The sequence below is a fragment of the Rhineura floridana genome, chromosome 15 (genome assembly GCF_030035675.1).
Source record: "Rhineura floridana isolate rRhiFlo1 chromosome 15, rRhiFlo1.hap2, whole genome shotgun sequence".
In the NCBI taxonomy this organism is placed as follows: Eukaryota; Metazoa; Chordata; class Lepidosauria; order Squamata; family Rhineuridae; genus Rhineura; species Rhineura floridana.
Genome location: NC_084494.1, coordinates 34,228,096 through 34,244,573, shown reverse-complemented (window position 1 = coordinate 34,244,573; position 16,478 = coordinate 34,228,096). Strand labels below are relative to the sequence as shown.

The 16,478-nt window shown below is 44.4% G+C and overlaps 1 protein-coding gene across 7 annotated transcripts in view; it reads right to left on the bottom strand.

Moving 5' to 3' along the window:
• The window catches only part of RYR1 (ryanodine receptor 1), a 163,991-nt gene that overhangs the window by 133,982 nt on the left and 13,531 nt on the right, over positions 1-16,478 (bottom strand). For 4 of the 7 annotated variants that reach the window (XM_061596439.1, XM_061596441.1, XM_061596440.1 and 1 more), the window contains exons 2-4: positions 4,629-4,748; positions 3,194-3,298; positions 1,341-1,361 (exon numbers count right to left, since the gene is read on the bottom strand). In XM_061596439.1, the coding sequence (XP_061452423.1) occupies positions 1,341-1,361; positions 3,194-3,298; positions 4,629-4,748 (246 nt within the window). The remainder of the gene's footprint in view (positions 1-1,340; positions 1,362-3,193; positions 3,299-4,628; positions 4,749-16,478) is intronic. The other 3 variants (XM_061596442.1, XM_061596444.1, XM_061596445.1) reach the window with 1 other exon arrangement.

Below are 16,478 nucleotides of genomic sequence, written 5' to 3'. Positions count from 1 at the left end.
ATCATCAGCTGGTAACATATGCCCCATATTGGGAGAAGGACTCTCCCTGTTGAACCATGCAATGAAGTGAGAAGAGGAAAAGGATGGGGGGAGCGGGGAGGGATCAGGATGAGGAAGGAGTAACCGCAGCCAAGGATGGAGGAATCTAGTGGAAGAGGAAGTGTGTTGTGGAGATGGAGGAAAGGATGGGAAGTTTAAAGGAAGGAGGGAGAGGAGAATTATTTAGGAGGAGAGGGGGTTCCACCTTATTTCCATCACGGGAGAAAGACAGAGACCTCTGTTGCCTCTCATTAAGCTTCCTTCTAGAGGGAGGTCCCCCAAAACTGTGCAATCAAATATTTCACAACACTATGCATTTGAAAAGGAAAGGCCACCCTCTTTGGAACAGAAATACAAGACAGTCCCTCTCGAGGAGGAGGAGAAGATTGTTCATACAAGGAGACATTGCTTCCTGCTCAAATGCAGCTGTTCCTGGGCTACCTTGAATGGGAAGGGGTATCACAATAATATATAGCATAAGTCCATGGGATGGGGGTCTAGCAGAAAGCCTTTCCAACCAGAGGCCTCAATTTTTGTCCTGCACCTTTCACAACAGGCTGACCCACAGAAATTACACAATGAACCCTTTATTGATGGATTGATTTGATTTGATTTATATCCCGCCCTTTCTCCCAGGAGGAGCCCAGGGCGGCAAACAAAAGTACTAAAAACACTTTAAAACATCATAAAAACAGACTTCAAAATCTATTAAAACACAACAACCATTAAACAACCACCATGTGGTTTTCCCTTCACATGATATCCATGTGGAGAAAGCTTCACCTGTTGAATTTCTGTGCATCAAGACTACTGTTACAGATGCAGGAGTGACGCTAGTAAAACAAGATGGAACTTCTCCCATCATCCACCCTGCTAACTTCTCCCATCATCCACCCTGCTAACTCGGCAGAGGCCTCTCAGCTAGAATAGCAAAAAGACCAAAAGAGGTATCCACTTAACTCAAAAAAGGTGCTCATTTACAGGGCAATAGTGGAAGGAGAGCACTCATCAGCCGGGGCTTTCTTATAAGTGGTAGAAATAGAAATGATTTTGGTCTCTTGTGTTGGGGGCCCTGCAAGAGAGGGCTGCAGAGGGGGATTGAGGGGCCCTGAACAGAAATGCCAGTTTCCCTAGACCTGCCACACACATCTGCTTCTGGCTAAGCTTGGAGAGGTGGGAACCCCGAGAAGAGGAGAGGAGATGGGTGTGCACACCAAAACCAGGACAGGGAGAAGGGGAGAGAGAAGGGGTTTAGAAAGGAAGTGCGTGGGTGGGATCACGGCAGTGAAGACGGCACCTACCCACTTGTCCAAGTCAACACCCTAGAGGGTCAGCCAGCAGAATTGAGAAGCCAAAGGAAAGAAGAGGAAGAAAAGATAAACCACTCTTGATACTCAGACCGCACGCCAAGGTGGACAGCAGGAGACCTGGGAACGCTTGGCCGCCCCAGCCAGTACCCTGAAGACACAGACCCTCAGCCTCCCTCAGCACTCCCCTTTCGTGAGGGGACTCAGGCCAGTCCTCACCCCACCTTAATACCAAAGCTTGGAAAAGTTATTTTTTTGAACTACAACTCCCAACAGCCCAATCCAGTGTCCATGCTGGCTGGGGCTGATGGGAGTTGTAGTTTTAAAAAAAGTAACTTTTCCAAGCTTTGCTAAATACACACCCACACATGTAGGGATCTTCTTAACCATACCAGCACAGTACACATCTGGGTAATGTTTGGAACCAAGTGGAAGCATTGCGATGAACCACAAGATCACAAATTCGGATGACACAATAGCCTGATTTAAGCATTCCATTTCAGGGGGAGGAGGGAAGGGAGGGCACACTTAACAGACACCCCCCCATCGTACTCCAAGTGGCCCGGCTTTGCTGCCCTTTGCGTGCTGGGGCTGAACATCTGCATGACTCTACTGCATGATCAGGGTCCTAAATCGTGCGAGGAACCTCCACAAATAGAACCAGCTCTCTCCCAGAAAGGTTCAGTCCCAACATGCAGAGTAGGGGTGGGGAACCCCAGGCCCAGGGACCAAAGGTGGCCCTCCAGGCCTCTCTGTCAGGCCCTTGGCACTCTCCCCAGGCCACACCCCTCGCTAGCCTTGCTTTGCTCCCTCCATGAGTGTTTTCTATCTGGTTAGAATGTCTCCTTGTGACTCTTGTTTGCCAAGATGGACAAGAGAGGCATGTAACATTTAAAGGTAACATTTAAATGTGCTGCTCTGCATTAAATGTGTTGCCCCAGGCCTTCACATCTCTTGTTCTTCCCCTTTTATTGCTGGGGATTAGTGACAAATTGCACCTTAACTATTCAGCTTCTGTTTGGGGAGCAGGTTGGTCATTTTTAATTACTGGTTTTCTTTCATAATTTTTAAAAATTTCTTTTATAGTAAAATTGAGTTGTCTGTATGTACACACTCATACACATGCAAATCACAAAAGGAAACCAGTAGTTAAACTCCCCCCAGTGTAGAGAACAAAAGCAGGCCAATTACAAGGCAATAAAGGGCTAATTAATCACTAATCCCCCAGATACACGGAGAAGCCACTTGGGCCAAGATACTAACAAAAGGTGAAGTAGGCCTGAAAAGGAGACACTGACTCTGCAATTGTGTTTCTTTGCAAACAGAGCTGCCACAAATCAGGTCTGAAATAGCACAACACTGAAAACAAGAGAATTCAATGATTTGGCAGCAATGTCATCTGGCTTTTCCACACAATGGCAGGGAACAAAGGATGGTGATTTCAGAGAGGAGGGATCTTGTGGAAGCAACCACTGTCAATAAACAGTGCTGCCATCTCTGTCCTACCCCCCTTAAACTCCAGCTCCATTGTTCCCCCTCCCAAACCAACTCAGGACCAACAATTCTAAAGACGTATGGGCAGTGGCGGTTGGTTGCTCCATGTTAGCAGAGCAGTGGAATCCACTCCAGGTTTTAGTCTGACCTTTCAAGGAGCTGAAAGCACCGTGGACAGCTCCTTGAAGGTTCGGAGCAGATTCCACTGCCCCGCCCACCCATTCCCCCTGATGCCTGGACCCATGAGAAACATGTACCCCTCAGACACATACACACATGTTCACATGTTTAAGCTGTAGCACATCCTTTCTTGCCACGCTGTCTCAAAAGGAAAGGAAGTTGACTGTTCTTACCTCGGAACCCACCTCCACGGTATTGGCCAGCATCTCCTGCAAGGCTCGTACGGACAAGGACTGTTCCAGGCTGAAGCAACATATGGCCAGATCTGGGGGGACTTTCTGTATGTGTAGAGAACACAAGGTGCTTTTTTTTTTTTAACTGGGAGCGTATCTCAAAATCCCAGAGATAGCAGACAAGTCACAGCGATTTCTTCACGCAAAAAACCCTTCACACAGTGCATGATTGAATTAGGGAATTTGGTGGACATGTCAAAGTAAACACAGAACTAAGTGCTCCCCACTACAATAGCAGTGTAGAAAATACAGAACTGAAGTACGTTACTGCTGGAATGAACAGCTTCTATGTGAGAATGTAGGTGCGGAGACACCTGGGGACTTTGATGAAGTTGCCAGATTTAATATTAGACAGAATTTTGGATTACTAGGCAAGCCTCACCTTCAGAGCAGCCCTCACAGGCCCTTCCTGTCTCTCCCCCCCCCCTGTAATCTCCCACTACCTTCATGTCCCAGTGACCATGATGAACTGGAAACACACAAACCCATGAACATCAAGTTTTGAGGCAGTCTTCAAAGAACAAGAATTTTGTATGTTAAGATTTTCTTGTCTCTTGCACTTTATTACCAGCCAATTACGGCGTTCACGCATAATGCTATGCCATAGTTTGTTCTAACCATTGTTTCTTCAACAAACCATTAGTCGACTCACAGGCAAGCAAACAAGCCATGGCATGTTTCTACAAAGGTTTGTTTGTTTTCCTATTCTTGCTTTATATCTCTGTAGTTTGGCAAACATCTGGGATGGGTGACCAAACAAACCATGGTTAAGTAAGGCCATTGAGCTCAGAAACAGTTAAAACAATCCATGGTTTGTAAGCCATCAACAAACCATTGCTTCACATCATGGTTTGTTGTCAGAAAACAACCCATGGCTGATTATTATTTATTTCATTTTTGAATTGCTTCCCATGAGGCATCTCGAAGTGATTCACAATAATCTGCAGGGCTGGGTTTGGGTTCAAACAAGCCACACGCTGGCTACACGAACCATGGTTTAGCATTATGTGTGAAGCAGGCCACTGTCATAAGGTCTGACATAAAACTTTCCCTCAAATCAGTTGTCTGACCCAGATTGCAACCACTCAACCTTCAATGCCTTAATGAACTCTGGTCACATCCTATTATCAACCGTTTGAGCTACTATCAGTGGCAGCTGGTGGCTCCATGTCAGCGGAGCAGTGGAACCCACTCCGGGTTTTAGCCCAGACTTTCAAAGAGCTGTTCTAAGTGCTTCAGCTTGGTGATTTGACAGGTCCTTGAAAGTTTAGACTGAAACCCGGAGTGGCTTCCACTACCCCACTGACAGGAGCCACCAGACACAATTGGCTATTATACATATTTCCTTCCGAGTTCCCCTTTCCTCAGAATGTACCTGAGCATTGGAGGTAGTTTCCAGAAAACAGAGCCGGTTCCCAAAGCCTTCTGCAGCCAGACATAACTTCAGCTGTTCCTTCAAGATGGTGGCAGAACACTGAAGAACAACTTCGTCATCCTGAGGGAGAAAAGGGTGTCTCAGAATGTATACAAAGAAGGCCAAGACCGTTGGGTTGCCTAGTCTAAACCCTTGATCTACAACGGATTGTGCTGTATGTGAAACCATTCCTGAGAGGTGCCGAGCCAAGCTTGAAAAAGAAGGAGATTCTGGAACTTCCCTGAAAGCACAGCAAAGTGATTTTCTAGGCCTTCCTGATTTTCACCTTGCATCTGGTTTTCTGATTAAGAAAGTCTTTCTCATTTCCCCCATGTCTATTTTTCACTTGTCTAAAAACAATTATCTTTGTTCCACTTCAGTTTTATTGTCTCTCTAGAATACGCTCAATCAAACTGATTCAAGCTATCCTCGTGTTACACTTTTTAAAAAATGTGAGACTTATACGGAAGTAACATCCATCAAGGAAACAGCAAGAAGCCCAGATGTTGCTACTCACATATGCCAACTGCATGCAACGTTTTGCACCTTCTGTACATCATCCACTCTAGGCTATGCAACTTTCTTGATGCCTTCCCACACAAAAAACTGTCCCTGGAACATGCTTCCCCCACCCAATCTCTCCGGACAGCGAGAAGTACACAACAGATCCCTTTGTGTAATGCACAGGAGTAGGTGGCCTGTTTATGTCCTAGAGCCAGAGAGGGGGCCAGGGAGCAAGCCTGCCCAGGTACTTGGGTGGAGTGGGGAAAGGGAAAACGTTGTTTTGAAGGATGCATGTGAGGAAGGGGGCACTGCTAGCTAGGGATGGGCAAGAAATTTTATTTATTTTATTGATTGATTGATTGATTGGTTGCACTTTTATACCGCCCCATAACCGAAGCTCACTGGCTGGTTTACAGCAATCAAAAACATTGAAACAAATATACAATTTAAAACACATATTTTAAAAACAATTTAAAACACAATTTATTTATTTCGATCCAGTTCACATTTAAAGCTGAATTTATCAAACTTGCACTTTCCGAAAACACAGCCATCCTTTGAAATCTGCACTTCTGCAGATTTTACAATGTGGTTCTCAAAGTAAGCAGTGCTTACAAAAATGCAGATATTAGGGGAAAGTGTGCGTATATTGGTGAAAATAATGTACAAAAATGCATTATATTAGGCTAAATTGCTTGCAAAAACTGTGTACATTAGTCAAAACTGCATACAAAATGCTGGAGAATTTTCATGAGGATTTCTTTAAAAAATTGCAAATTGCTGCAGGAATGTAGAGAACTGAATTCATTATTAGAAAAATGAGAAACTGAGAGAACTGAAATGGGCAGATCATTCCATCTCTACTGCTCGAGTAGACTTTTTGGTGGCGAGCGTTAAATATTTCAGGAAAGTCTTCCTTTTAAGCTTTCTCCATCTTCTATGATTTGTCTTCCAATTAAAAAAAAAACTGTCTTTTTAAACAACAAAGATGAAAGAGATGGCTGCACAGCAAGTCTTGACTTCTGGGTTCTTCTGCCTCCAGCTGTGAAGGAGGAATGTGACCCTAGGGTTTAGGGATTTAGTGGAATGGAAAGAACCAGTGGGACACTGTTATCTCTTGAAGTAAATTCTATAGGAAGGACAGGGAAGGGCATATTGGAGGTGGTGTCACTCTGTACATCAAAGAGGTCATTGAGTCCAGCAAGCTGGAAATCCCCAAAGGAGTAGACTCTTCCACATATTTGTTGTGGGTGGTGATGCTGGGCCCCATGAATAATTTCATCCCCCTGATCAAAAGTACTTCTTCACTCAGCACATAGTTAAATGATGGATTTCGCTCCCACAGGAGGAATTGGTGGCCACCCATTTGGAAGGCTTTAAAGGAGGATTAGACAAATTAATAGAGGATAAGGTTATCAGTGGCTACCAGCAGCCGTGATGCCTATCCTCCGCCTCCCTATTGCTGTGACCACAGGTGCCTATTCAAAACTTTTTACCCCTTAGCATGACAGCTGGTATAGCACAGTGGGGAGGAGAGCCTGGCTGGGAGTCCAGAGTCTGTGAGTTCAAATCCCCGCTTGTGTCTCCTGGGTATCAAGGGCCAGCTAAAGATCACCCGCAGTAAGTGGCTCAGGGGTTACGTGCCCTGCCACCTGTGCAGCCGTGGGCAAGCTGCAGAGTCCCAAGGAGCCCAGTTGCCCCCCAGCTGGCAGTTGCGGACAAGGAAGGGGCTGGCTTGTGCAGCTGTGGCAAGCAGAGGAGGCCCTAGCCAGCTGGGGAGGACTAGCCTCAGAGAGAGGCATGGATACCGCTTACCATGAAAACCCTATTCATAGGGTGACCATAAGTTGGGATTGACTTGAAGGCAGTCCACCCCTTAGCAACCTTTAGCCACCATGTTGCATTCACCCAGTAAAATAATGCATTTTTCCCACCTTTGTACAAATGACGAAGTAGAAATTTTTAATCCACTTTTAATTAGCAGCTAAATAGCAACTACTTGGCTGTTGTTGTTATGTGCCTTCACGTAGATTACGACTTATGGCGACCCTATGAATCAGCGACCTCCCAGAGCATCTGCCATGAACCACCCTGTTCAGATCTTGTAAGTTCAGGTCTGTGGCTTCCTTTATAGAATCAATCCATCTCTTGTTTGGCTTTCCTCTTTTTCTACTCCCTGCTGTTTTTCCCAGCATTATTGTCTTTTCTAGTGAATCAAGTCTTCTCATGATGTGTCCAAAGTATGATAACCTCAGTTTCATCATTTTGGCTTCTAGTGACAGTTCTGGTTTAATTTGTTCTAACACCCAATTATTTGTCTTTTTCGCAGTCCATGGTATGCGCAAAGCTCTCCTCCAGCACCACATTTTAAATGCGTTGATTTTCTCTTATCCACCTTTTTCACTGTCCAACTTTCACATCCATACATAGAGATCGGAAATACCATGGTCTGAATGATCCTGACTTTGGTGTTCAGTGATACATCTTTGCATTTGAGGACCTTTTCTAGTTCTCTCACAGCTGCCCTCCCCAGTCCTAGCCTTCTTCTGATTTCTTGACTATTGTCTCCATTTTGGTTAATGACTGTGCCGAGGTATTGATCCTCGACAAGTTCAATGTCCTCATTGTCAACTGTAAAGTTACATAAATCTTCTGTTGTCATTACTTTAGTCTTCCTGACGTTCAGCTGTAGTCCTGCTTTTGTGCTTTCCTCTTTAACATTCATCAGCAGTCATTTCAAATTATTACTGGTTTCTGCTAAGAGTATGGTATCGTCTCCATATCTTAAATTATTGATGTTTCTCCCTCCAATTTTCACACCTCCTTCATCTTGGTCCAATCCCGCTTTCCATATGATATGTTCTGCGTACAGATTAAATAAATAGGGTGATAAAATACACCCCTGTCTCACACCCTTTCCGATGGGGAACCAATCGGTTTCTCCATATTCTGTCCTTACAGTAGCCTCTTGTCCAGAGTATAGGTTGCGCATCAGGACAATCAGATGCTGTGGCACCCCCATTTCTTTTAAAGCATTCCATAGTTTTTCATGATCTACACAGTTACAGGCTTTGCTGTAGTCTATAAAGCACAGGGTGATTTTCTTCTGAAATTCCTTGCTCCATTCCATTATCCAACGTATGTTTGCGATATGATCTCTGGTGCCTCTTCCCTTTCTAAATCCAGCTTGGGCATCTGGCATTTCTCGCTCCATATATGGGAAGAGCCTTTGTTGTAGAATCTTGAGCATTACTTTACTTGCATGGAATATTAAGGCAATAGTTCGGTAATTACTGCATTCCCTGGGATCCCCTTTCTTTGGAAGTGGGATATATATTGAATGTTTCCAGTCTGTGGGCCATTGTTTAGTTTTCCATATTTCTTGACAAATTTTTGTCAAAATTTGGACAGATTCAGTCTCAGTAGCTTGTAGCAACTCTATTGATATGCCGTCTATTCCTGGTGATTTGTTTCTTCCAAGAATTTTAAGAGCAGCTTTCACCTCACATTCTAAAATTTCTGGTTCTTCATCATATGGTTACTCCGTGAATGAATCTGTCATCCTGTCATCTCTTTTATAGAGTTCTTCAGTGTATTGCTTCCATCTTCCTTTTATTTCATCTCGGACAGTCAGTGCGTTCCCCTGCTGATTATTCAACATCCCTACTTGTGGTTTAAATTTCCCTTTCATTTCTCTAATCTTTTGTTCTTCCCATTTTGTTGTCCTTTTCTATTTCTATACAATAACTAATTGGCTGCCTATTTCAAAACCATTCAATCAAACTAGAGAAACAGATTGATCTTCCACATCAGCTGATGCAGTCATGCTCTTGTGTTAAGTCGCGTCTATTATACATTTAGGCTCAGTTTACACGTTAAGAAGGAGAAAATAAATCCCTGCAATTCTCCTATAGTCCTTTAAATACGTCTGTAGGTGCTGAAGGATAGGTGCAACCACGGAATAAAGCAGCTTTAACATTTTAAATGGCTGAACCTCCTCAGTGCATTGTGGGGAACTTGTTTATAAGAACATTAACTGTGAAACAGAGCTCCAAACTCCTGGTTTAAAAATCTAAGTTAAAAAGACCCTGCGTAAACAGAATGTCTCTTCCCCCAGAGTAGGGCAGCTGGTGACCTCTTCCTTGATAGCTCAGTGTCAGCTGAGCCATCTTAGGACACTGGGGACCAGGCTTGAGCAGTTTCTGTGTGATGATATAACTGGAGTGCCTGTCTGTGGATATGCTGCTCCAGAATGAGGCCCTGTTCCTCAGTTCATCACAACCCAATAAACTGCTGATGAGTCTATATCTATCTCATCTCATTTCTCTTTCTCTCCCAAGACTGTGGCTCAGTGACAGAGGGTGTGCTTGCATGCAGGAGATCCCACCAGATCCAATTAAATCCTTATCCCGGTCTGCATCTGTATTGTAATTGTTTTAAAGGTTTTTTTTAAGATGTTTTGTTTTAAAGTTGTTTTGCTTTTAAGATTATTTTTTAAAGATGTTTTTAGTGTTTTATCGCTTGTTTGCCACACTGGGTTCCCTTCGGGAGGAAGGGCAGGATATAAATTTAATAATAATAAAAAAATAATCCCTGGAATCTCAGAGAGCAGACGATGGGGAAGACCCTGGAGAGCTGCTGTCAATCAGAGCAGACAATCATGGACAGACAGGCAAAAAGGGGCTCTCCAGATGTCCTCTTTATTGAGTATTCATCTGGATTTGCTTGCACAAAGCTTACACAGAGGTTAGACTATATCCGGTCTTTATGGAGCATTTGTTCTGATCTGTCTGCAGGACAGTTATATGACAATCAGCATCTCTCCTTCATTCAGCCTGATTTGTTTGTGGGGTGTTTATACTCCTTCCTGTTAGTCACTTGTTTATGCCATGGTTTTTAATGCATCACTTTCCCTTGCACCCTGCCTCCACTGCTTTTGCCTGGCCGGATTGTGCCCTTGAACTGTAATCATGCCTTTTGGTTTCCTGGATGGAGGATGGAAAGGGGTGTGTGTGTGTGTCTAAACGTTTTGGTAGTACAATAAAAACCTCTGTTTTGTTAATCACGATTACGTGTACTGTATATATATACATTTCTGTGTGACTGAGATGTAGTCTACCGAACAAAGACAGGAGTCACAGACACAGCTCCACCCACTTTTATCTCTGGCTCCACCTACCATTGGCATGTGGCCCCCAGAAGGCCACCCATGAAGGAATATGACCCTCGGGCTGGAAAACGTTCTCCAACCCTGATTTAGCATCACATGATAAGTATAACTTGCAAGTTGATAAAACAAAAAAGTACAATTCATTGTTATATGGAAAGGCCATCTTGAATATTTGCCTTTTCTGTTACAGTAGCACAGCCAGAACCAAAATATAAACACCTGGATCATTAACTTGAAGCCCCACCAATTCACATTTTCTTTTCCAATGAAAGCTATAACTGATTACACCAACTAAAGCTTGAGGACTCCTAAAGAGCGGTGAAGAACCATTACCTCGGGGGCCTATCCACTGTGTACAGACCATACATTTAAAGCACACGACTTCTCCCAATGAATCCTGGGGGTTATATAGTTTCCCCCTCACAGAGCTACAACCCCCAGGACCCTTAACAAACTACAGTTCCCAGGATTGTTTGGGGAAAGTCGTGTGTTTTAAAGGTGCTTTAAATGCGTGGTGTGTACACAAGCCTTATGTCTCCCAAGCTGCCTTTGCCACAATATATAAATGTTCCCAGTTTACAGCTACCTGACATAATTAAAGGAAGAAAGGGGGAAGGGGATGTGTCCCGCTGCCCTTTACCAGCAGGGGGAATATAACTAGCTTCCCTCCAAGTGCATGTGGAGGAAAATAGCTTTTGACTGCCACTTTCATTCTCTGTTTTAGAAAGGCTGCTTTGTGTGGTGCCTGTCGAGCTAAAGCGAGGGAAAGGCCAGAACCCATTCGATGAATGATTACAATTTATTCAGCGCTATTTCAGCGCATGCCTGCCCACCACCTCCTCGCTTTCTTCATCCTGCTCTCACAGTAAAAGAGCTACACGAGCCTGAATCTCCTTTTACCTCCAGCCACACCACACAACAAAGGAGGGTGTGGTGGCCATTTTAGGCACTGTCACAGGGCAGCGAGATGTTGGTGATTCAGTTATACTTCTACTGTGTGTGTTTTTGGTGGTGATGGTGGGCTTGGATTTCCCATCTCAGAGGCCAAAATACCTGAGATTGGCTCTGTACACAATGTCAAGTTTATGACCCACTGTTCCTCCAATATGTATGATGTACAGTTACACATGCTCATTCCTTAGCTCACCTTCCCTGCCCTGTGGCCTCTAGACCATTACACCAGACCTTGAGGACTGGCACACTGTTATTTTACTGGAATGGGGAAAGTTGAAGCATTTATTTGTATTACAGAGATAATGCAATTAACTGAGACTTGTTTCTCCACAATATAGCACCGCTCACTTTAAAATGTCCACACAACTAAGAGCAAGGCCAGTGTTTACCATGTTTATGTAACTAAGCCCTATTCTTGTGCCTTTAAGAGCAGACTTGCATATAGAAATTCAACAGGTAAACCTTTCCACCATTCCATGTTATTTATTTATAAAAGTAGTTATACACTGCCCTCTCTCAAATCATCAGGGAGATGTACAACAATACAAAAGCATTTAAAAACAATACCAAACAATCATTAAAATGACTGGCTACTAAAAAACACACATTTAAAACAGCTGCATAGGCCTGTTGGCACAAAAAAAGTCTTCAAGAGATGCCTGAAAGCCAAAAGTGAGAATGCCTGCCAAATCTCGGCTAGAATAGTGATCCATAGCATGGATCGCGTGCAGTCAGGCATCTATAACACAGGGGACAACTAACAGCGCTACTCTGGATAATCTCAATGATTGGGCTGGGATACAAGGACTCTCAGGTGATCCTGGACCCAAGTTGTTCAGGGCTTTGTATATCAACACAAGAGCCTTGAACCTGGCCTGGCAGCATATGGGCAGCCAGTGCAGATGTTTTAGCAGAGTTGTCACATGCTGTTGGTATCTGCCCCCATCAGGAGTCTAGTCACTGCATTCTGCACCAGTTGGAGCTTCCGGACCAGACCCCAGGGCAGTCCAGTTTTGGCTTGTTTCGTCTAGAGCTTCTAGGCCAAGGGCAGCCCAGTTTGGGCTTGTTTCATCTTGGGGAAAGGTGGCATGGGAAAGGTTTCATCTGGGGGGAAAGGTGGCTTGCACCAGTATGCTGCTCCTTCACATTAAACTGTAGTTTCCTTTAAACTATCATTTAATGTGACATGGAAACCAGTCCAAAGAAGGATTGTGGCGCATTTTGGGTGCTGAAAACCCTGCATTGGTCAATGATAATAATCGACTCATAAGAAGCACAGCCCAGCAGGTGTGATATCACCAGAGCCTGCCATTTCCTGCAGCCATCATCGATCAAGAGCATGGGAACATGACACAGCGTCACCAATGCCGGAAATCAACAAGAGAAAGGGCACATTGGCCACAGACAGTGGTGGGGGCCTTGGAGTATGGCCAAATGTGGAGAGAGTGACTCAGAAATGATGCAGGAAAGAGAAAGCAATATCCATGGCCCTCCTTTCAGCTGCCTCTTGGCAACAAGCAACATTAGTAGTACAGGGTTCCATTTCTGGAAAAGGAGTCCTAGCTTGGCATTGCTAACTCTGGAAAAGAAGGATAGAAAAGAGTGAGAACATGCAGGACAAGGGTAAGGAGGAGCTCAAACGTCAGTGGAAGGGAAATGAAGCCCAAACAAGCTCTCTTATTTTTATTTGCCTTAAATGTCTGTTTATTGTTCTTACATCCTGATCCCACAAAATTGTGTGGGCCCTGGATCTCTAAAATAAATTTAAAATAGATGTAGTGGCTTAAGAGTGGATGAGATTCAGAGCTAGAACATTTGGATCAGAGATGGGGAATCTCCAGCCCTCTAGATGTTTTGGACTACAACTCCCATCAGCCAGCAAGGAAGCTGATGGAAGTTGTAGCCCAAACATTTGGAGGAATCAGGTAAGGGAATATTGCCCTATTTCCTGCATCCTTGCACAGGAGGAAGGCTTCTCAAGGTCTTTGCCTGCACAGTCATGTGGATTAATAGGGGTGGTGTAGGGAGAATTCATTTGCAATTGAGTCGATTAATTGCACTAGCTTAAACTTGAACTCCTGCTATTGTGAGAGAGGAAATCACCAAATAAAATCTCAGCTCAGCCAAAAGCAGGCAGGAGGCTTCAGATAAGCCCTTCTCTCACAGGGTGCCTCCAGACTGGTGGCATACCAGGACTCTAAGTTTGTGCATTTAAAGTGTTATTAAAGACAGCTGGTATAGCACAGCAGGTAGGAGAGCTTGGCTGGGAGTCCAGAGTCTGTGAGTTCAAATCCCCGCTCGTGTCTCCTCGATGTCAAGGGCCAGCTAAAGATCACCCCTGCAATGAGTGGCTCAGGGGTTACATGCCCTGCCATCTGTGCAGCCGTAGGCAAGCTACACAGTCCCAAGGATCCCAGTTGCCCCCCAGCTGCCAGGTGCGGACAAGGAAGGGGCTGGCTTGTGCAGCTGTGGCAAGCAGAGGAGGCTCCAGCCAGCTAGGGAGGACTAGCCTCAGAGGGATGCAATGGTAAACCCCCTCTGAATACCGCTTACCATGAAAACCCTATTCATAGGGTAGCCATAAGTCGGGATCGACTTGAAAGCAGTCCATTTCCATTTTTCAAAGTACTCTGACAACCTAGCATAACAAATCCACTTTAAAACAAACAAACACTGAGACTTTTTACAGTTTGGAAAGCGATGGAGAAATGCATCGAAAAGTGCTATGCGGAAATGATTAACAGGAAGATGTGTAAACACTCTGTAAGCAAAAATGAATGCTGGATGAATGCTCATTGTCATATAACCACCCTGTGAACAAATCAGAACAAATGCTCAATAAAGACCGGACAGAGTCTAACCACTGCATAAAGTTCATACAAGCAAATCAGGATGACTCTGTGATGTTCCTATATATTAGTGTATATATGGTAAGTGCTGGTTGTTTAGAGTATACATGGTAAGTAGTGAAAGAGGAGGGGGAGTGAATGGGCAATAGAATGCTTGATGATTGGCTGAATGTTTAAAACGGCTGACAGTATAAATGAAAGGATGACAGGTAAATCTGGGTGAATGGGAGGTGGTAAATTGTGGAATCTGGGGGGAGAAGAGAAAGAGTGGATTGCTTGGTGGGGTTTAGAGAGTTGTTTACCAGGAGGGAGGTGGAGTTCGGATTAGTATTGAGTAAAACCATATGCTTATGTGCCTTAAGAAGAAATCTTGTTAATCTTGTTAGCTTTGTTATCTTTAATAAATACTTAATTTGGTTTACCAAAGGCCTGATCCTTGGCTGGAGTTTCACAGACCAGAAGGGAGGGTAAGGTAATGACCAAGGCTGAAGGGGAACTGTAACAAATGGTGGCAGCGGTGAAGAGAATAACAATACCAGTATTCAGAGTCTCTGGGAATACTAGTATTGGGACGTTACTGGTGGTTGCCTAGCAGGGGGATCTGTTGAGATCTGTGCTAGAGCGGGGAGAGAAACCATAAGAGAGAGCGGTCCGGACTGGTGGAGTCCCTGGTGGTGCCTAGAGACAGGCAGTAACCACGAGCAGGTAGGAACCTGACAGGGAGAGCCAGGGAAGGACGCATCACATGTGTCAGTAGCGGTGGGATACGAACAACAGAGAATCCAGATACGAATACTAGAGAATCCCTACCAGTGGTGTGGCAAACAGAAATAACAAAACAAGATTTCTTGTGAGAGTGACTGGCAAAGAGTGTGTGGCAAAGAGTGAGTGAACTCAAACACCATGGCTGAATACATAAAAATGAAAAGAGAGGAGCTGGTGGAGAAGTGCATAACATTCAATTTACCTCATGAGGGTAAAGGGGTAGATGAATTGAGGGTAGCACTTATAGGATTTGCAACTGCCCAGCAAAAACAACCTGTCAGAGAAGAGACCCCAGAAGGATATTTAAGCAATCCCGCTTATATAGAGTACTTGAGAGAGAAGTTGAGGATGGAAGGTGCAGAGAAGGAAAAACAGAGAGAGTTGGAAGCTGAGAGATTGAGGATGGAGGCTGAGGAAAAAGATAAACAGCGGGAGTTGGAAGCTGAGAGATTGAGGATGGAAGGTGCAGAGAAGGAAAAACAGAGGGAGTTGGAAATTGAGAGAATGAGATTGGGGTTTGAGGAGAGGGAGAAGCAACGAGCATTGGATGCTGAATTACAAGTAGAAAAGTTAAAATTTGATAGAGAGAAATTTCACTCTGAGGAGACAAGGAAAGACAGAGATGGAGCAAAAATAAAAATTACTCCAAAGGACTTTGCTGTCTATGAGCCTGGTCAAGATCCTCAAATTTACCTCAGCACCTTTGAAAAGGCAGCTCAGTTGTGGGGAGATTGCAGAGAAGCTAAATGAATTCTTTGCATCTGTCTTCACAGTGGAAGATATAGGGCAGATCCCTGAACCTGAACTAACATTTGCAGGAAGGGATTCTGAGAAAGGATGACAGGTAAATCTGGGGGAATGTGAGGTAGTGAATTGTGGAATCTGGGGGGAGAAGAGAAAGAGGTGGATGTTGATAGGTGGATGTGGTGTGAATTTGAGAGAGTTGTTTGCCAGGAGAGCGTGAAGAAGGAGGGAGGTGGAGTTCGGATTAGTATTGAGTAAAACCATATGCTTATGTGCCTTAAGAAGAAATCTTGTTAATCTTGTTAGCTTTGTTATCTTTAATAAATACTTAATTTGGTTTACCAAAGGCCTGATCCTTGGCTGGGGTTTCACAGACCAGAAGGGAGGGTAAGGTAATGACCAAGGCTGAAGGGGAACTGTAACAAATGGTGGCAGCGGTGAAGAGAATAACAATACCAGTATTCAGAGTCTCTGGGAATACTAGTATTGGGACGTTACTGGTGGTTGCCTAGCAGGGGGATCTGTTGAGATCTGTGCTAGAGCGGATAGGTAAACCATAAGAGAGTGCGGTCCGGACTGGTGGAGTCCCTGGTGGTGCCTAGAGACAGGCAGTAACCACGAGCAGGTAGGAACCTGACAGGGAGACCCAGGGAAGGACGCATCACAGACTCTACTATATTTTTGGAAAGTTGTTTGTCTGCGATGCATCTGGGCACCTCTTAACGCAAATTTTGCATGATGACTCTTGAGATCAAGGACCAGGTTTTCATCTATGTTTGGATACAACTGAACATCATTTTGAATCAAGATGGTGGACTTAAACTT